Raw genomic sequence first — 22,749 nt, 5'->3', positions numbered from 1 at the left:
AAGACAAATCAGAAATTTAACAGTATGTTAAATGTACCAAAATGCTCACAAAGCATGGTATGAAACAAGAAAATTAGGAATAGAACACTGCTTAAGAGATGGAAAACACAAGCACCCCAAAGACCATGTGGCTGAAGCAAAAGACACCTGTATAAGAATGTGAGATGATTATTGCAAAGGCCCCATTCAAGGAGGAACTCAATCTGTGTAAGAACAAACGAGGATAAGGAACAGCATAATTGAAACGATAAGCAGGAAGGTAGTCTGGGAGACCATTAGTTACCATGCAAGGTCACAGAAAATAAATAAATAAATAAATATGGGGTCAAAGATATAGAGAGCAAATGCAATGAGCAACATGAGAACCTGCAGCCAACATGTTAGAATGGGTAAAATAAACCATGTCGCAATCAAAGAGCAAGCCTCCAAGGAGCAGACTGTGACATATTAGAAACAGTCAACATGGATTTGTGCCTGGAAGGTCATGTTTGACTAATCTTCTTGAATTTTTTGAAGAGGTTACCAGGGAAATTGATAAGGGCAAGGCTGTGGATGTTGTCTATATGGACTTCAGTAAGGCATTTGACAAGGTTCCACATGGAAGGTTGATTAAGAAGGTTAAATCGTTGGGTATTAATAGTGAGGTTGCAAGATGGATTCAACAATGGCTGAATGGGAGATACCAGAGGGTAATGGTTGACAATTGTATGTCAGGTTGGAGGCCAGTGTCTAGTGGAGTACCCCAAGGATCTGTGTTGGGTCCACTGTTGTTTGTCATTTACATTAATGATCTGGATGATGGTGTGGCAAATTGGATTAGTAAATATGCAGATGATACTAAGATAGGTGGTGTAGTTAATAATGAAGTAGAGTTTCAAAGTCTACAGAGAAACTTGGGCCTTTTGGAAGGGTGGGCTGAAAGATGGCAGATGGAGTTTAATGCTGATAAGTGTGAGGTGCTGCATTTTGGTAGGACAAATCAAAATAGGACGTACAGGGTAAATGGTAGGGAATTGAGGAATGCAGTGGAACAGAGGGATCTGGGAATAACTGTGCATTGTTCCCTGAAGGTGGAATCTCATGTGGATAGGGTGGTGAAGAAGGCGTTTGGTATGCTTGCTTTTATAAATCAGAGCATCGAGTATAGAAGTTGGGATGTAATGTTAAAATTGTACAGGGCATTGGTGAGGCCGAATCTGGAGTATGGTGTGCAGTTCTGGTCGCCAAATTATAGGAAGGATGTCGACAAAATGGAGAGGGTACAGAGGAGATTTACTAGAATGTTGCCTGGGTTTCAGCACTTAAGCTACAGAGAGAGGTTGAGCAGGTTGGGTCTTTATTCTTTGGAGCGTAGAAGGTTGAGGGGGGACTTGATAGAGGTTTTTAAAATTTTGAGAGGGACGGACAGAGTTGACGTGGGTAGGCTTTTCCCTTTGAGAGTGGGGAAGATTCCAACAAGGGGACATAGCTTCAGAATTGAGGGACAAAAGTTTAGGGGTAACATGAGGGGTAACTTCTTTACTCAGAGGGTGGTGGCTGTATGGAATGGGCTTCCGGTGGAAGTGGTGGAGGCAAGCTCGATTTTATTATTTAAGAGTAAATTGGATAGGTATATGGATAAGAGGGGATTAGAGGGTTATGGTCTGAGTGCAGGTAGATGAGACTAGGTCAGGGAGAGTGGTCGGCGTGGACTGGTAGGGCCGAACGGGCCTGTTTCTGTGCTGTGGTTGTTATATGGTTATATGGTTATATCATTTTTGTTAAGTATTACGTCTTTGCAGTGGATGTAGATTGCTTAATAATTCAGTGGTAGCTGTATCCAATATAACTAAAACATTTTCTTACACTGTAGTTTCTCACAGCCAAACAAGTGCCTTCAATTAAATTAAACTAAGAATCATTAAAGAATCATTAAATTAAAACCTTCAACTACAAAACATGCAAATCTTTCAGAGTCTTTACAACTTTAATGTCTTGTTCACTCTGAAACAGAACTTCAGTCTCCATATAGATTCATCACAGGAACAGTCTTCCAACTTTGCAACAGTGACTATCTTTGCTCATAAGGAGTTCCTCTGCTCTTGAAGCCAATGCGAGTATATTTTAATTCCCTAAATTAATAATCAAATAATTTAATTTTTTTACTTCAACCTATCCAAAACTTTACTGCCAGTTTGCCAGTCCATTATCATTCCTTTCATTCCTCACCGATTTACCCAACTAACCAAACTGCCTCTGCAATTTTCTCAAGTTACAGAAATTCCCTGAAGCTCTTATTCCTCACTCCAGATTAATGTGCAATAGCCAGTTTATTGTACAAGAGCAAAGCATGATTTAGGAATCAAGAATTGTACTTGCATAAAATACAGCTATTAGGGAAAAGATTAATTCTGGAATTTTTTTTTCTTCAATTTATGAATAACACATTTCATGGAAGTTCAGCAAACAGTACTTGTCAATCATTGAGTATAGAAATTGGGATTTAATGTTACAGCTGTACAAGACATTGGTGCGGTCTCATTTGGAATGTTGTGTTCAGTTTTGGTCACCCTATTATAGGAAAGATGTTAAGTTGGAAATGGTGCAGAGGAGAGTTACAAGGATGTTGCCAGTAATTGAGGACCTGAACTATAGGGAGAGGTTGAGCAGGCTAGACTTTATTCCTTCGGGAACAAGAGGATGAGGGATGATTTAAGAGAGGTGTACAAGATCATGAGTAGAATAGATAAGGTAAATCCACAAGAATATTTTATCAAGAGTAGGTGAATCAATAACCAGAGGACATAGGCTTAGGGTGAGAGGGGTAAGATTTAATAGCAATCTGAGGGACAACTTTTTCACACAAAAGGTGGTGGGTAAATGGAACGAGCTGGCAGAGGCAAGCACTATCACATTTAAGAGACTTTTGGACAGGTAACTGTATAGGAAAGGTTTAGAAGGATATGGACCAAATGATCCTCTCAGTTATTCCAAAGCTTTGTGTCTTTTTATTCAAATTTCTAACTAGGCTGACTTTTTCCTAACTTCTTCCACCCATGTTTTAATGTGTTCCATGCTCTTTGAATGATTCAATAATGGGTACAGATTCCCCCTATTTACCAAATCCAAACCAATAATATTGTACAATTCTATCAATTATCTTTTTAACCTTCTCTGTTCCCATGAAATCCCAGTTTTTGCAATTTACCCTTGTAACAAAAAGATCCCAGTTTGAGATTGAACTAAATCACTTCGATATTTTATGTAGCGGTGCTGGCTCAAAGGGCCGAATGGCCTCCTCCTGCACCTATTTTCTATGTTTCTATGTATTAGTCAATCATGAATTATCCCTTGCTCATTAATAATATCTAAAATAACGTTCCTATGCTCATTCTTCCACAGTCGAATCTAGACAACGTGGACACTCCACGATTTCACTGTTCATGCTATTGCTGCCCATTTGGTTTGCTCAGTCTGCACATACACAGTCTGTACTCATTTATGTCTACTACTGCTATTAACTCTCCTATCTCGTTATGAATGGTGCCTTCTTTATTTCCATTAAACATTCCTGTTCTTGCACGCCTTATTCCTCTTTACTATAACTATCTGCTCGTTTGCACCTTACGGCTATTTTAAATCCTCTACAATATTAGTAAACCATCCTGCTTAGATCTTGATCCCAAGTCTGCTAAGATGCAACCTAGCCTTTAAGCAGCTCCCTCCTACTCAAATACAGACCCCAATGCTCCAGATTTCCAAATAAACCACTTGCATTGTTTACAGTCACACGTAAATCTGCATGATCATCCCACTTCCATTCTCACTAATTCTGAAGTCTTAGTTTTTCCGACATCTTCCTCAACTAGGAAATATGACTGTGCAGGTGCTGTGCCTCAAGGCTCATGCATCATCGTGTGACTTTTAAAGAACAGTTGCTGCCACGAGAGAGCACAAATAACTTTTCTGAACAATATCCAGAAACCTGTCATGCCTATGTTGTCACTAAAATAAGCAGATTACTTATTTATTTTTACTCACTAATAACAAGTACTATCTTCCTTTCTCTCATACCATAACATCTCTTCCTTATTAAATGTAAATATGTGCAAGAAAATCAAGGCCATCTGCTCAACTGCTTCTTTTACCATCTATCATTGGAGACAACCTTCCTCATTCTATCCCTTATCTGCCTTTATCTATTACAGACCAAACTATTTCCAATTATTTCTTGACCGGATTTTAACCTGCCATCTATATACTAAAACTCTCGTTTGTTATCTTGTTTGTGACTGAACTTCAGCCCAAACGGTACAAGATAGCGCAACAACTTTAGGCCCACCTTACTCACCATTGTCACTTTAGTGATAACTAGACCAAGTGGACCCGTTGGGCCCAATCCTCTCCTGCATTGGTGCAGCACCCTCTCCTCCCCCCCTCCCCTCCCTTCTCAACCCCCCCTCCCCTCTCTCTTCCCCACTCTCCCCTTCCCCCCTCCTTCCCCTCCCCTTAAACTTTAAAATGTGAATAACTTAAAAAATGTAAGACCAATTTCAATAAAACTACTTGCATTATCACTAAAGTGACAATGGTGAGTAAGGTGGGCCTAAAGTTGTCGCGCTATCGTGTACCGTTTTGGCTGAAGTTCAGTCACAAACAAAATAACAAACGAGAGTTTTAGTATTTGGATACAAGTAGTTTTATTGAAATCGGTGTTATATTTTTAAAGTTATTCACATTTTTAAGTTTAAAAGGAGGGGAGGGGAGGAGCGAGGGAGGGGGGTGGAGGAGAAGGGAGAGGGGGTTGAGGAGAGAGGGGGAGGGGAGGACAGGGTGCTGCACCAATGCAGGAGAGGTTTGGGCCCAACGGGTCCACTTGGTCAAGTCTTACATAAAATTAAGTTAATCTAAAACTCTGCTGCTCCCGACCAAACATGCACTACCCACTTCCCCATTTAATCTTACCTTTATTGATCCACATAAATCCCCTATACCACTCAAAATTTTCATCACGTTTTAATTCCTCTGTAGCATCATATGTCTATTTCTTTGTAATCCCCACAAACATTTGCCCCAACCCTGAATTTGCCATTCCAGCCTTGCCTCAGGGTTGTCATCACTGATTACAGGTTCTTTCAGCAGGTGGGGTGCTTTAAAATTTCCTTCCTAATTTCCCCACTTCTCTATCTCCAAGTCTTCACTATTATTGTCTGGTTTACCTGGAATAATTGACAATTTAACGTATATTTATTTGTTGCTTCTGCATTGAATGTGCCTGTAAAGCTGCAGCAAGAAAGACTTTTAATGTTCCAGTTCATATCTGGTCAATATGACAAAACACTCTTGAACTCATGAAATTCAAAAGTTGTTCCATTGCCATGTTTTCATCCCCCTTTTCCAGTTCAACTTTCCATTTATTTCTGTTTGGTTAAGTGAGCTTTAGACATGCAGGAAGTGCACATCTACCCATCAAAAGGTTTAGGTCAGGACCAATGAGATTCTCTCCATTTACTTACGGGGTCTTTGGTTGCCTTTCCACTGAGAATATCTCGTGCTTTTTTCTTAGTCATATTGAAGTTCTTTAGATATGCATTGTAAACATGCTTTGCCAGTGATTTCAAATCAGCTATCTGTGGATTTTGAACTGTTGCTTCACCAGCTAGAAGTCCCGCAACTAGCTTTCTCTTCTCTGCTTCAGGCATTCGGCCAAAACGGATGGCTGTTACCAGAAAAAAACAAACATTAGATTTGGCAAAGAATTCACTTTGCTTTATTAATACAAAAGTAAAATCTTTATTTGGATGGTCTAGAAAAAGAAAGCCTGTTTTCAGCAAGGGCCAGTGATAGCGGGCTCTGCTGCTATATCAACACAAGGTCATTAGCACAAAATGAAAACAGGCAGTCCTCCACATTGGTAACATCTGTTACAAAGTATCCCTTGCATTTGTGCAGGGACCAGCACCAGTCATAATCATTTCTTGGCAACGTCAGCGATAACACCAAAAATTATCGATATAGGAATGCCTGCAAGAGTTATAAAGATGGAACATTAATTTAGAAATTAAGACGACTTTATATAAACTTACAACAGCAGACAGACAGACAGACAAGAATTCATGTAACACCTTATATGTTCTGATTTTCATTGACTTTTGGCAGCCAACTTTCTAATAGCAAGAACCTTACCTGTCAAAAGCCAAAACACTCAGCATGCAAGATAGCACCAGTAAAGAGAGAAGGAGTTAACATTTTGGGTCAAGAATGAATCCCCGCCCCCCCACCACCCACTTGAGGAATGGAAAATTGAAAAGACAAGCATACTTTATGTTTCAGGAGGGGTTCAGAGAACAGAGGAAATATCTGTAGCAGATCAAAGTTGTCAAGATAACTATTTCTCAATTCCTTAAAAAAAGATAGAAATTAGAAAAAGAAAAGGTATGTACAGGTATGTAGGTTAATTGGCTGGGTAAATGTAAAAATTGTCCCTAGTGGGTGTAGGATAGTGTTAATGTACGGGAATCGCTGGGCGGCACGGACTTGGAGGGCCGAAAAGGCCTGTTTCCGGCTGTGATATGATATGATATGATATGATAAAACAAAAATAAAACAGAGCAACAGCCACATCCATGAAGCACAGATAGTGTTAAATTCAAATCCCAATGGCTGTAACCTGTCAAGGTGAAAGAAAAGGTGCTGTTCCTCGAGCTTACACTGAATAATAATATAGGCTGAGGATAGGCAGGTCTGAGTGGGAGTGGGACAGAGAATTAAAATGACAGTAACTGAATGGAGATGTTCTTTGAAGCAGTCACCCAATCTGCATTTGATTTCTCCGATGTAGAAGAGGCCACATCATGAGCACTGAAAGCAGGACATTAGAAGTGCAAGAGAATTGCTGGTTCGCCTAAAAGAACTGTTGGGGTCCCTGGATGGTTGAAAGGGAAGAGGTAAAATATTAAGTGTGGCACCTTCTGTGCTTACTTGAGGAAGTGCTATGAGAAGACAACTGGTTGGGTGGTGGAATAATGGGGGGGGGGGGGGGGGGTAATAGTCCTTTTTGTCTACTGCAAGGAGAGGGAAAGATGTGACTGGTGGCAGAATCCTTTTGGAGGTAGTGGAAATTCTGGAGAATGATCTGTTGAATGTGGAGGCTGGTAAGGTGGAAGGCGTGGTCAAGGGGAACCCTTTATCTGTTCTTACTTGGAGAGGAGGGTGGTTAGAGTAGAAATGGAAGAATTGTAATTGAGAACCCTGTCAAGTATGCTGGAGGGAAAGGTACGTTCAAGGACAAAGAAAGAGATTATAAAGGCACCAATGTGGGTAGTCTCTTCAGAGCTTTTACAATAGAGTAACTGGAGGACTGGAGTCTTATAGAGTGCAGGGTGGGAGGAGATGGCGTTGAGACTGCCAGTTTTTAAGTAATTATTATCTTGACAACTTTGAACTGCACCCTATCACATTCATTCCATGCTCTCCACACACTGATGCAACTTAAAACATGTTTCACCATTTCTCTAGTTCCGGTGAAACATTCTTGTTATTTCTCACCACTGATTACACCCAATCAGATGAGTGCTTCCAGCATTTTCAGTATCACTTCATATTCCCAGCATCTTTCCCAATTACTGTACATGTCAACTCTGTTTTTATCTCTATCGCACACAAGAATTTTCAAACCCCTAAGAATTCATCCCAAACATAAGAAATTTGGCTCACTCAAAACAAATTTTAAAATATTTCAAAAACCCATGGCATAAAATATATATTTTTAAATAACACTTAAAAAGTTTCATTATTTATTGTGTTAATGTATTCAATACAAAATAAACACTAGAACAAGCTATTAACAATTGCTATTTAATTACTATTTTGATTGCACTGTTAACAATAGAATACCAATGTTTGAGAATGGGTTCAAATTCTCAAAATATTCAAATCACCTAAAAATATTCAAATCTATTGGCTCTTAGTTCTGCTAGTGCCAGTCCCATTACCCTTGCATATCTGTATTTCTTCAAACCTATTCACTTGTGCATCCCCAAAATTTCCTTTGCTTCTTGGAGGTCCACAAGATTCAATAGCTCAGTTCAACTCACTGCTAAACCTTTCCAGTAATAATTTTTTTTGAGATATTACAAGGATGGAGGAGCAAGGGGCCATGAGCCAATCAGACATGTTCACATCCAGGCTACATTAGAAAGAGAGGAGTGGTGAAAGATAAGAGGGGAGAAAGGAAGGAAAAAATCAAGAGCAGATCCCAGATGGAGTACTATCCGTCTCGGTGCTCTTTTGCTCTTCTACTACCAATGTTCTTATTATTCCCCCAACTGTGTCTCTCAGGTACTCTTTCTCTTCATCAAAAGGATTGATTTCCGATGACATGGTTATTTCAGTCCTGGTGTTTGGCAGGGTAGATGTCGTAGGTACAGGCTTTGCTCCCATCATGGGTGGAGGATGTATGGGAGATGGAGGGTGGATATCCTCAGTCTGAGGGCTGAAACCGATGCACGGAAATGATGGTAAACGTATTTTCTGAAAACTCTATGTTTCCTATTAGCAGGCACATGATCAACTGACAGTCCTATGTCCTAAACTTGTATGACCTTCGCAGAAAAGTTCCATATTATTGCTAAAAGTACAAAAACAAAGTATCTGAAAGAAATGTGGGCAACCCTTAAGAAGGCAGGTATAAAGAACTCTTAAAAGCAAATTGATAAATGAACAGTTAATATTTTAGTGATGGTATTCATTAAAAACAGAATGTTGCAAGGCCAAGTCAAAAGAGTAAACTCTGCTCTTCATAAATTTTCATTTTATATTCCAACAATAAGTAAGCAACACCTTATTATTGGGCTGGCTCCTCAAGATCAAGGATGCTTCCACCAGTTTTGTGGATTCAAAGCTGGATAATACTACTCTGGGCACTGCAGTTTTTACACTAGCAGAGCAGGTTGTGTGTGATAGGGAGAAGCATGCTGCCGCACCATAAACATGAGCAAGGTTTACCTCTTTAATTCATATGTATGGGTTTACTTTAAAACCAGAGTTGTTTGCTTTATTTTTTTGCTTTTTTTTCCCCTTTCTTTTCTGTTAGCCAAAGCACTTCATGTTTCAACCTTCTGAGACAGTGAAGCCAATTCTTGCAGCAAACGGACATTAATCAGAAACAATTAAAGCAAGAGAGGTTCTCTAAACAGGGGGTTTTCCTTGCTTTCAAATTTTCAATTTGAAAAGTTGTTGAAATAACCAAGACATACAACAAATTATATTTTCCTTTGCTCTTTGTGGCAATGTCTACTGACCATTGTGTGACATCCCTAACGCCAGGCACTTCTGGAAGCGACAATACTGGCATTTATTCCTGTTCTTTTTCTGAATTTTACAGTTGCGATCACATTTCTCATATTCCAGTTTCATGCGAATTGTTCGTCGGAAGAAACCCTGAAAGCCAAGTTTTAGTTCAATTTTAAATTGAAGCAAAATGATTTGAAAACAGCAAACAGATCTTTTATAAATACAACCAAATTTCAATTTAAGTAAAATGCATACTTCACATAACATTTTATTATACGTCTAACCAAGTTGTTGGTTTATTCTTAAGTTAACAGTTACATATTTAACCCAAAGCCCCATTGGTCTCAAACTCAAACCCCAATACCCAGGTTAAAAACCGGTTTCCTGCCCTGAACATGAACAGTTTCACAATTAGTTTTCTACATAATTAATAATAAAAAATTATTATACTACCCTAAGACCATAAATCATATGAAAAGAATTAGGCCATTCAGCCCATCAAGTCTACTATGCCATTCAATCATAGCTAATCCATTTTTCCCTCTCAACCCCAATCTCCAGCCATCTCCCCATAGCCCTCCCCGTAACCTTTGATACCCTTCCTAATCAATAGACAATAGGTGCAGGAGTAGGTCATTCGGCCCTTCGAGCCAGCACCACCATTCAATGTGATCATGGCTGATCATTCTCAATCAGTACCCCGTTCCTACCTTCTCCCCATACCCCCTGACTCCGCTATCTTTAAGAGCTCTATCTAGCTCTCTCTTGAAAGAATCCAGAGAATTGTCCTCCACTGCCTTCTGAGGCAGAGAATTCCACAGATTTCCAACTCTCTGACTGAAAAAGGTTTTCCTCGTCTCCGTTCTAAATGGCCTACCCCTTATTCTTAAACTGTGGCACCTGGTTCTGGACTCACCCAACATTGGGAACATGTTTCCTGCCTCTAACGTGTCCAATCCCTTAATAATCTTATATGTTTCAATAAGATCCCCTCTCATCCTTCTAAATCCCAGTGTATACAAGCCTTCTTCTAAATTCCAGTGTAATCAAGAAACTATCAATCTCTGCCTTAAAAATACCCAATATCTTGGTCTCCGTAGTCGTCTTTGGCAATGAATTCCATAGACTCACCACTCTCTGGATAAATAAATGGGGGGGGGGTGTCATCATTTAGATGGGAAGAGGATAAATATTTTTCTCAGATAGACACAAAATGTTGGAGTAACTCAACGGAACAGGCAGCATCTCTGGAGAGAAAGAATGGGTGACGTTTCGAGCCAAGACGCTTCTTCAGTCTGATGAATGTTCAGATATGTGGCCTGTCCCGCTGAGTTACTCCAGCATTTTGTGTCTATTTTCGATTTAAACCAGCATCTGCAGTTCCTTCGTACACATTAAGTATTTTTCTCAGGTTTGTTAATGCTTGAGACTCTCTTCCTCAAATAATAGATGGATGCAGAGTCTCAGAATATTTTTAAGACAGGGACGAAAGATACTTAATAAACAAGTGGGAAAGGTCACCACAGGTAGACAGGAACACAGAATCAAGGTTACAATCTCATTAAATTGGGGAGCAGACTTGAGGAGCCAAGTGGCCCTCTCCTGCTCCCACTTTATATGTTTCATGTTCATAAAGGACATTGCAAGTTCAACAAATTGAAAGTCAATTGGAGATTTTATTAATACAGTACAGAAACACATGGCACAAAACAAAAATCATGTAGAATTTGTGACGCAAAAACAAATTATCAGCCCCACTGGTGGGGTAGGTTCTTGTGAACTATGTTATAGTCCACACAAACCTACCCCACCTCAATTTAGAAAAAAACCCATTTAACGCATCCTTCTGCAATCATGTGCTTTGTTAGCTTTTCTTTAAATATTTTTCTAGTTGTCAAATCAACTCCTCAATATGATAGCAAGTTCAACATTATAACAACTGTGCAAAATGTTTCTCCTGAATTCCCTGTTGGATATTAAATTTTATCTGATATTTGACCTTTACTTTTCGACTTCAAATACATTTAGCATTAATTTATTTAATCACCAGTATCAGCTTTATAATGTACTTTGGTTGCCTAACATTAGGTTGAAAGTTAATACTTCGTACCCATTGGCCTAGTGTAGACGTTGGGAATTTATGCAGCATGGTTGTGCTGCAGTTAATGTTGATGCCTCAAGCGCTGGAGTCCCAGGTTGCTTACCAATTTCAGGTGCTGTCTATGCAGAGTATGCCTGTTCACACCATGAAAGTATGGGTTTCTCTGGATGATCCTGTTTCCTCCTTCATCCCAGAGACATGTTGGTACATGAACTGTCTCCTGTAAATTACCCCTTTGTGTAGGATAATGATGAATAGAATCAAGGGAGAGATGATGGTTGTGCATTACAAAAAATAAGTTGTAGGGATTCAGGGAAAATAAATGGAGAAAAGAGACTAATGGGATTATTCCTGTGGAGATGGCGTGGATCCGATGGGCTAAAAAGCTGTCAGGAAACAGCTTCTGGTCAGCAGAAAGAAACGTGAATATAATAATAATAATAATAATAATATATTTATTTTATATAGCGCCTTATCACATGCTCAAAGCGCTTTACAAATACAATTAACATAGAAACAAACAGACAAACTATCCTGACGGAAAAGCGGCGAATACTCAACGCCAGCGTCCTCTCACGTCAGGGTCCGGCAGCAGACATCAAAAAGCACAAGATACACAGATACAATTTTTTACACAAAACAGCCATCACAGTGATTGCTCCAGGCATACCCTCACTGTGATGGAAGGCAAAGTCTTATCTCCTCCTCATTCTTCTCCCGTGGCGCCACGAGGTGATCGAGGCTCCCAACCCCTTGAAGCCCCCACCGGGCGATGGAAAGTCCCAGGGCCGAGCCGAGCAGGCCGATGAGAGTCCTGAGCCCCCACCGGGCGATGGAAAGTCCCAAGGCCGAGCCGAGCAGGCCGATGAAAGTCCTGAGCCCCCACCGGGCGATGGAAAGTGCTGCAGCCGAGCCACGCAGGGCGATGAGAGTCCTGAGCCCCCACCGGGCGATGGAAAGTCCCAGGGCCGAGCCACGCAGGGCGATGAGAGTCCTGAGCCCCCACCGGGCGATGGAAAGTGCCGCGGCCGAGCCACGCAGGGCGATGAAGGGCCTGCGGGTGGGTCGATCGTACCTCGCGCTTCGGGGCGGTCGAAGCTGCTACGGCTGGAGTTCCCAAAAACCGGTCGCCAGCCAGGGACCTGCGAACTCCCGATGTTGCGGTCCGCAGGGCCCATGGCCGAAGCCTCCGAGATGGTAAGTCCAGGCCCTGCGACCGGAGTCTTTGAGGTCGATCCCAGCTGGAGGCCGCCGACTCCACGATGTTAGGCCGTAGCGCGAACGGAGATACGACACGGTAAAGGTCGCATCTCCGTTGAGGAGGAGATTTAAAAAAAGGTTTCCCCCAACCCCCCCACCACCCCCCTACATACACAGAATTAAAAATAAAACAAAACGTACATTTAACATCGACAATGACAAAAAAACACCAAAAAAACGGAGAGACTGCCGGTGAGCCGCAGCTGCAGAACACAGCCACGCCCCTTTTTTGTTTATATCACATGTTTATGCTGACAAGGCAGTAAGGTTCTGCCAACCAGGAGCTGTTTCGTGACAGCTGGTTCCCAATTTGCTGACATGTTGTGGGATACCACTAAGTCTGCAAGCAACCAGTATAAAACCCCATTGTCTTGTATGCTTCAGTGAACAAGTCAATTTGGAACTCAGTTGTATAAGCACTGTCTGCAGCTTGATGGCTAAAGTTGGGGTGACCTTGCTTCTGAAGTGGAGGCAGCTTCCCATTGGTCCTGTAGATTAATTCCACTCTAGTGAGAGCCCTGTGCTTTGGTCAGAAATAGAAACCCCCTTCGAAAGCAATGTAGCTGTATTCTAACATTTCTGAAAGTGCCGCCATATGGATACATAATTTAATGCATTTGCTTTAACTTTTTTGACACTTTGTAGGAACATTTTGTTGCATGGCATGTATAGCAACATTCACTTACTGTTGCTACATCTATTCACCAACAATTACAGTGCCACACTGCATTTCCCCAAATAATGGAGCATTGAGCATGAACGTTCACACCCATGCCTGAAGTATTGCTCACTGGGTTGTAATGTTTGTTAGTTTTTATCAACCGTGACTAGCAAAGATTCCTGATGAATGCTACAGTACAACTCATATTTGGCATTTCACTAGATGCAAGTCAAGTCAGCAAGCACTAATGATATCACAAACAAGCTAAACCTCCCCTCCAAGATTTACAGCAGGAATCACTCTAATGGGGAGCAATAAATTAGGATTTTTTACATTTAGCTTGGCTGAACTCTTGGGGTTGCAGAGTCCAATTGAGCACAGACTCAACCAGAAGTGTGCAGGTGTAGTTTGAGTGCCAGACATTGTTCAGACTCTCCACACACATACAAATTACCTTCATTCCCTCTCAACCCAATCCTAAAACCATGTCATGCACAACATTAAGACTGTTGATAATGAAAATGATAAATACAACTACCAAAGTTCACTGACGTCAAACAACCACCATCTAAAGTAATGACACCTAAATGCATCAACGCTTACTTTTCTGAATTTAATTTTCTTTATTGCTCCCAACACCAAAGACCCGGGATCAATCCTGACATCTGATGCTGTCTGTGGGGAGTTTACATATTCTCCATGAGACCATGTGGGTTTCCTCCGGGTGCTCCAGCTTCTTCCCACATCCCAAAGACTTACAGGTTTCTCGGTTAGTTGGCTTCTATAAAATTGCCCCTTGAGCGTAGGGAATGGATGCGAAAATGGGATAACGTAGAACTAGTATGGCTAGGTGATCGATGGTCGGCGTGGAATTGGTGGGCAGAAGAGCACTGTATCTCTAAACTATCTCTAAACCATGTCATTGCTTTGTCCTCATGCTAACATTGTATCAGGAAACAGGGAAACAAAAAGTCCCTGAAGATGATCTGATGTGCATCTCCAAGTCACTGGAGCTCAGTAACTTCCACAAAATACAAAATACTCTGGAGCATGACCAGAGAGATCAACAATTAGAAAATTCAATTGAAGAACACCAGGAGATCCAACCAGAAGAACAGTAAATAAGCAGGGATATCTTTCAAGTCATGCTATCACAATAATCTGTGTTATTCACTTAAAAGCAAGTAAAATATCCCAAACCAAAATTGTCAAAAGGACATGCAGCAGAACTTTGCCTGGAGCTTAGTTTTAACTTTAATTGACACCAATTGGATGGAACAATATTTAATTAAAATAATAAAAACAGAAAATGCTGGAAAAACTCAGGTCTGGCAGTATTTATGGAGAGAGAATAATTCAAGTTATGGATCTGGGATCCCTCAACAGAACTGAGAAAGAGGAAAACAATTAGCGTAGATGGTGCATCTTGGTCGGCATGGGCAAGTTGGACTGATCGACCTGTTTCCATGCTGTGTGACCCTATTGAGACAGTTAAGCTTCTTTATCCATCAAATGCACTGTTAATGTGTATAGGCCAGCCTATTATGACATGCCATTTTTTGACATTCAATGGTTAATTAGGATTTTGACTGTACTTCTGTCTTTTATTGCTGTTTTGCAGAAAAATATTTGCAATGAGCAATAAAGAGTAATAGTATTTTGCTGAAGCTGTCCAGTAATAAATTATATTACAATACAATACAATATATCTTTGTACCTCAATCTCGTTGTACCCCTGTACAATGACAATAAATATATATTGTATTGTATTGTATTGGAATATATTATGGATGAGGAGTTGTACATAACTATACATTTAAATTAATTTTCAGTCTTTATATATAAATGTTCAATTTCTCATTAGTCTCACATTGACATGAATTGTGAGGAATATTTCTACAACAGCTTGTTATACGTCACACACATAATCCACTGTACCTTACAACCTTCACAGGCATGTACTCCGTAATGGAACCCTGAAGCTTTATCACCGCATATTCGACATTCAACATTCACACCAGAAGTGGTGGCCTCCTCATTTGTAACTGTGGATTGTATAACTGATGGACTTGCAGCTTCCATTACATCTGAGAAAGAAATATACTAAATTATAAACATAATTGATTCATGACATTAAAACAGTTACAAAGTGGGTATTTGACTGTCACATTCAACATCATTTACTAATTAATTACTACAAAAGACACAAAGTGCTGGAGTCATTCAACTGTGTCGGAACAAAGGTGCCCGACCCAAAAGGTCACCCATCCATGTTCACCATAGATGCTGCTGGACCCATTGAATTACTGCAGTACTTTGTGTCTTTTTATGTAAACCAGCATATGTTCCTACTTCTTCCTAATTAATTATTAATTGATTTACAAGTATTCATTTCCCACATTTTACAGCTACATTTCATTAAAGCATGATCATTGGATAGCAAATGACTTTAAGGTGTTTACTGAAGAGTATGTTCACAGGGAAGCTCTGGGTTAATTCAAGGATGGAATGGATAGTTAGCAAGGAGTGGGAACATGATAGTCAATAATCAGAAGAATGTATTAAAATAGTACAGACTAATTTATATACCCATAAGGAAAAGCAAAAGCTTTCTTTCTCATTGAAATGAATTATAATCCTGTAAGTTTTACTTTGAACGACTGTTTCCAAAAAAAATTATGGTTGTAGGACAAGGTAGTTGCACGTAAGAGGAAAATAAAATAAATCCAAATGGTACTTGTGTAACTCAACTGCACGAGTGATACAAAGGGATATAATAAACACTGTAATCATTCTAAATCTGGTGGGATGGGGGGGGGGGGGTGCAAAGGGTAAAAGGCCAGTATTTTTATTTTTGCTGTCTCTAATGTGAACTATCAAAACTATACGAGAAGAGCAAAACTTTTTTAATACCTTTGGCGCTTTGCATCACACGCCTCAAGCAAGACACAATGCAGCAAATAAAAATGCATCTATTCTGTCCCAGCAATCATTCTTACCCCTCACTGGGGTAATATTTCATTGTATCTCATTCAAATAGTCCTCATTCACTTAGCATGCTTATTCTTAAGAGTGGCGGCAAAGTGGCGCAGCGGTAGAGTTGATGCCTTACAGCGCCAGAGACCCAGGTTTGATCCTGACTACGGGTGCTGTCTGTACGGAGTTTGTACATTCTCCCTGTGATCGCGTTGGTTTTCTCCAGAGACTGCGGTTTCCTCCCACACTCCAAAGAAGTACAGGTTTGTAGGTTAATTGGCTTTGGTAAAATTGTTCCTCGTGCGAAGGGTAGTGTTAGTGTACAGGGTAATCTCTGGTTGGCACGGACTAGGTGGACTGGGGGGCCTTTTTTCCTTGCTGTATCCCTAATATCTAAACTGTCAGTACACGTTAATTACTGAGAACATCATAGTGAGGTCAGTTTTACCTTCACTCAGCAGGCACATTGGCTGGACTCTTAAGAAGATGGTGTATAATGCTCAATAGAAGACATTTCAGTTTTTTGTCCAGATCAAAAAGTTGTGATAATCAACATCCATAATGGTCAGTTAACTCAAATAAGGCTGGGAACTAATTCCTGTCATTTTTTTGGTATGACTACTTATGGTAAATTACAATTTTGTGAAACCAACTTGCATATTTCTACTTGGTAAACCATTTTTACCTTTCTCTCCGAGGCATGTCATTGGTGTCATTTTATATTAATGTTTTGCTCTCCTAGAATGCAATCTATTGCCACGATCAACATATGCAGATTATATATTATATATTCCTTCTCTCCAGAGATGCTGCCTGTCCCGCTGAGTTACTCCAGCATTTTGTGTCCACCTATACAGATTATGTCTCTTAACCTGTAACAAGCGCTACATTTGAATTTGGCTACCAGAAATTAGCATTTTACCTCAATGGCCCAGCACATCCTTTTGCGAGTTATTTAAATATTTTTGTAACCGCAGAATACTTTTATAGGATCACTCAGTAAGAAGTTCAAAAATCATAATGATGATAAATTTCCAAAATTAATAGTAATCAAGGAAACTACTCTTGAAGGGTCTCGATCTGAAATGTCACCCATTCCATCTCTCCAGAGATGCTGCCTGTCCCACTGAGTTACTCCAGAATTTTGTGTCTATACAAAATGTGTTTGTTAATGTGCTTCAATTATCTATCTATATAAAGCTTCATGTAAACAGTACACCAGTAAATGCCATCTTCCAATAAGCACCAAATCTAAAATATTAGAATATGTCAAATCATGTATAAAAAATGTTTCTCATTAATACAATTTAAAATATTACACAGACTACATTATTCGAAGACAAAATTAAACAGGATCTTCCCAAGTATCTCCCCTATTTGTGATAAATGTCAATTTCAAGAAGCCAATTTAACTCACACTTTTGTGACTTGTACAAATATGCAAAATTTTTGGATCGATATTTTAAAAATCATTTCCAAAGTTATCGATAACCAACTGGATTTAGATCCAAAATTAATAATTTTAGGATTATCAGAACACATTACAAACTTTACGCTAAGTCAGAGACGCTTTCTTGACTACAGTTTAATAACTGCGAAAAAATTAATACTTAAATTTTGGGGAAAAACAGTAACCCCCACAATTAAAATGTGGATTGCGGAAATGACCGAGACCTTGCATTTGGAAAAAATAAGGTTTGCCTTAATTGACAAACCAGATCTATTTTTTAAAATATGGTCTCCATTTATTGAATTTTAAAAAAAGTAAATGGGTTTGTCACAAAACTAAAATTTAAAACTAAAGTTAAAACTTGAGTTTAGGGTTGGGTGTACAACTATACTCATTAACTCCCGGATCTATCCCCATCTTTCCATCGCCCGGTGGGGGCTTCAAAAAGTTGGGAGCCTCGATCACCTCGTGGCACCACGGGAGAAGAATGAGGAGGAGATAAGACTTTGCCTTCCATCACAGTGAGGGTATGCCTAGAGCAATCACTGTGATGGCTGTTTGTGTAAAAATTGTATCTGTGTGTCCTGTGCTTTTTCTTGTCTACTGCCGGACCCTGACGTGAGAGGACGCTGGCGTTGTTTATTCGCCGCTTTTCCGTTAGGGTAGTTTGTCTGTTTGTTTTTATGTTGATTGTTTTTGTAAAGCGCTTTGAGCACCCGATAAGGCGCTATATAAAATAAATGCTTATTATTATTATTATTATTATAATCTTTATATTTGTAATTCTCTTTTTTCTTTGCTTTCTCTCTATTAGTTTATAGTCTTTTTTTTCAGTCTCTTTTCATCTTTATTTTTTCTTTAAAATTTTAAAAATTGAAGCTATGTAAGAATTCTATAACCAGTTTGTCGTTTATTATTATTTGTACATATGCTTTAAAAAATTTAAAATTTAAAAAAAATGTTTCTCCAAAGTATACAGGTAGGTAGCAAGAAAATACTTCTTATCCTTAATTGATCATGAAGTTGGAGCACTGTTAATAAACGATACCAAAAACAGCTATAATATGCTTGTCAAAGAAATGTCTAATATGATTTAATTACCTGTTTGAAAACTGGTAGCTATTTCATCATCTGGTCCCAGAGTTTCATATTCTGCAGTTTTCGAATCCATCCCATCATTCCCCTCTTCTTCAAAATCTGATGACACATCCTATGGCTTTTCCATGACCTATCACCCTTTTCTTCATCATATCCTTGAGTCATATCCTTGATGAGTACATTGCTGACACAAACGCAAAGCGGTCACAGCTCTGATACAAAACATTAATTGACCTGATAAAATACAAATGCATAATTTTAGAACAAGTTTCTTTTAACAAATAAGTACAGCTGAATCTGGGTTTGGACAAAGATGTGATTCTTGAAAAAGATTACTTTCAGTTCTTCAATTGGATCAGTTCCATCTTTTCTAACCTTATTTTAGTCAAATATGTTAATGAACAGTTCCAGCAGCCAAATTGCTCAAGTGCTGTCTGCGTGGAGCTTACAAATTCTCCCTATGACTGTGTGGGTTTCTGACTTCCTCCTAAGGTTGATCAATTGGCTACTGTAAATTGCACTTCGTGTCGGTAAATAGCAGAAGAATCAATTAGGAGTTGATGGGAATGAAAGAGTGAAAGGAGAAAAGGAAATAATGGGTGAATGGCTATCAGTGGAATGCTTCAAGAACTAGATGGTCTGAAAGGCCTTTGAGGTCATGAGGATGTAACATGAAACTAATCTACATACAAGTTTGTGCATCATTTTTAATTATAACAGAAGTCGTGATCGGTGATTCTTCATGTCCCAATATGAAAATGCTGACAGATCTGTGTTTACACAACCACCCATTACCTAGTTTCAGAAGCAGCTTTACACAGGCACAACATGTCACAACAGTCTATAGAGCTCTTAAAAACTCTAGACTAGACTGGTGTTAAACAATTTTATAGTTTTCTTTTAGTATCATCAGATACAAATGCATTTAAAGCATGAATTTGAAGGACAATACCTGTACCAAACAAATCAGTATAATAGAAGCAAAAATGCTGTCAAGTGGTAACAGTGGAACTGGAAATTAATAATAGGTTTGGGCAGTGTCAACTTACATTTATGAAAGGGAAATTATGTTTGACCAATCATCTGGAATTTTATCAAGGTATAACTAGCAGAATTCACAAGAGTGAATTTGATGTATCGAAGGCCATCAATAAAATGCCACGCATCAAGACACCAAGTTAAGCATATGATAGAACGGAATCCATTTGCCTGAATGAGTACATTTCCAATAACATTCAAGATATTGTACACTATCCATGAGAAAGCAGCCCACTTGACTGATGGTCCTTTTTACTTAAGACTAACTATTTAAAGGACAGGAACCAAGTATCAAAGACATGAATTATTGGGCTGAATTGTACCCTTCTTCAACCAGTAAAATATAGAATGGCAACGGACCACTCATGGGTCAGCTCTGAATTCCATGCCTGTGTATTGAACGGGGAGATCAGAGATGAGTTGGAATTCAGATCAAGTGCACAAGACTTCCCACTGGACTTGGTGTAAAGTCTTGCACTGTACCACTGTCGTTATGAGCCGAGGGAAGAGAGGCACTTTATGTTTGCCCCCTCAACTTTAAGCAGTATGACCCTGTTCATTTCAAGAGGTCACTGATTTTGAGTACATATAAAAGTAGATGCAATCACGTGATTTATTTTATTTACCACTTAATTTTAATCAATTTTGAGTTCTTCTAGATATTTGTAATTACATTTTTAAATGCTAATGTTTTGATTTAAAACAAAAAAACGCAGGCTTACGTACGACTAAAACGTAGTAAACTTTTCCCCAAGTAAATAGTGAATTGATGAGGATATTGAAAATTGGATACAAAATGTTAAAGAATATACACAGTCCATGTAATTTCCCAGATAGGTTTTAATTGTATAAATCTAATGAGCCATGTTTCTGTCCAAAGGTGTTCTGACCATCATGTTGTGAAGCACATTTGATGGATAAGATTGAATTGAGAGTTTAAGATTGCTTGGGTGGCCTTGTACTAATAATCCTATACTAGCATATTACTATATTTAGCAATTTTTAAAAAGTTGTCAAACTATTTATGCAACTCAAGTATCCTTCAATTAATTACTATGCTAGTAGTGAAGTGTCATTATGATTTTTTTCTTCTGTTGGAATTACAACAGAATTTCTTAAATCAACAACCAACCTGCCAGTTTTAGGTTCAGTTTAAAAAATCATTCAGTTGGTGATCTTGGTACAGTTGAATTTAAGATCTTTGAAAAAGGAATACAATTTTGGTTCATATTGATTCTACATTCAGTGCAAGCCCTACACAACAGACTAAAATAGGATCAAAAATCTGACTAAGTTTACAATGAATGTGTTATTAGCAAAAATCACAACATGAAAACCACTGGAACATAATAACAAATGGAGCAGAATCATTCTTTCAACTTTTTGCACTCGTAAGCCTTGTTACAAGACAAAAGAGCAACTATAATGTAATTACTTCCACTAATCAGTAATACATAAATTGTACAGGACCTGGTAGCAATTACTATACTTTTGTCTCTAACCATGTTTAGTTTACACCAACTACGGGGTAAAACAATGGATGCTTCTATTCCAATATAAATATAATTATGCTGTATAGTTTCTCCAAATGTACACAATGCATTATATTTAGAATTTAATCCACTTTAATGAAACTTGTATCATATCCGCATTTTATTCAGCTGAAACCTAGAATCTATTACAATGGCATAAACGATAATGGCAAGTTGAATACAGTTGCATTATTTTATATCCTTTTAGTCTGATTTTTAATATATTTTTTTCCATATTTGTTATCCAACCTTGAACATAGACACTGTGCAAAAGGGTTGTTCTGTGTTCTGGCACAGATGTTCTATTTCAAATGAGCTAACAAAAAATATATGCATTATATCAATACATTTAACATGACGTTGGTAAGGATGTCAGTGTGAAAAAGAATAAAATTGCTAAATATCTAGCTTTTACATTTCAAACTAAAAAAATGTTATCTTTTAAAATATTTAAAAATCAATTCCAACTTTTAATGTCTTAAACCCAAGCCATTAACAATTCATCGTATTACAATGGACGATTAAATCACGAGCTTCTGAAATAACACAGCATAAATTACTAGCTTTAAATACATTTTTAATAGAACCACATAAGAACATGTTGCATTACTCCGCTTTTAATGGTGTCATCAGATCTGATGGCTTGTGCTTGGTCCTATTCCAAAGTTTATTTTGTGAATCATTTTAACAATAAATTTCTTGGAACCCTATCTAAAGCAGGATTATAAACATGATCAAAACCATGGGCTGAGGAAAACTGCAAATAATCAACATCAGTAAACGTTTTAGACATTTTTTGAGAATGGCACTTTGAGGTATCCTTTAATTCACAATTTTTTAATAAGCTCAATTTCATACTAATGGTATGTTAATTGCATGCTAATAAAAATTAATTTGTCCTATTTGATATAGGAAGAGCTCTGCACTTCACTAATCATGAACCACCATGACTATGACATACCCAGTCAAATCATTAGTAGCATTCTAGGTGATGCAAGTAACACATTTCCTCCATTGTCAGAGTGAGGCTAAACGCAAATTGAAGGAACAGTATCTCATATTTCGCTTGGGCAGCTTACGCTCAGTGGTATCAATGTTGATTTCTCTCACTTCAAGTAGCCCCAGCATTCCCTCTCTCTCTATCCCTCCCCCGCCCAAGTCGCAGTAGCTTCTCATTTTCACCCTGCAAACAGCTTACAGCCTGTTTCCTTTATCATCGTTACTTTTATGCATATCTTTCATTCATTGTTCTTTATCTCTCCACATCACCGTCTATATCTTTCGTTTCTTTTATCCCCAACTAGTCTGAAGAAGGGTCTCGACCCGAAATGTCACCCATTCCTTCTCTCCAGAGATGCTG

The 22,749-nt window shown here is 38.8% G+C and overlaps 1 protein-coding gene across 1 annotated transcript in view; it reads right to left on the bottom strand.

Annotated features, from left to right (window-relative positions):
* LOC144605414 (peroxisome proliferator-activated receptor delta-like) overlaps positions 1 to 22,749 on the bottom strand; it is a 36,640-nt gene that overhangs the window by 9,506 nt on the left and 4,385 nt on the right. Inside the window, exons 2-5 of the mRNA XM_078420636.1 lie at positions 18,823 to 19,053; positions 15,234 to 15,382; positions 9,282 to 9,420; positions 5,496 to 5,698 (exon numbers count right to left, since the gene is read on the bottom strand). Of these exons, the coding sequence (XP_078276762.1) occupies positions 5,496 to 5,698; positions 9,282 to 9,420; positions 15,234 to 15,382; positions 18,823 to 18,892 (561 nt within the window). The 5' untranslated portion in view covers positions 18,893 to 19,053. The remainder of the gene's footprint in view (positions 1 to 5,495; positions 5,699 to 9,281; positions 9,421 to 15,233; positions 15,383 to 18,822; positions 19,054 to 22,749) is intronic.

The sequence above is a fragment of the Rhinoraja longicauda genome, chromosome 24, assembly GCF_053455715.1.
Source record: "Rhinoraja longicauda isolate Sanriku21f chromosome 24, sRhiLon1.1, whole genome shotgun sequence".
In the NCBI taxonomy this organism is placed as follows: domain Eukaryota; kingdom Metazoa; phylum Chordata; class Chondrichthyes; order Rajiformes; family Arhynchobatidae; genus Rhinoraja; species Rhinoraja longicauda.
The sequence above is the reverse complement of the archived record's forward strand: the minus strand, read 5'-3'. Positions and strand labels throughout refer to the sequence as shown.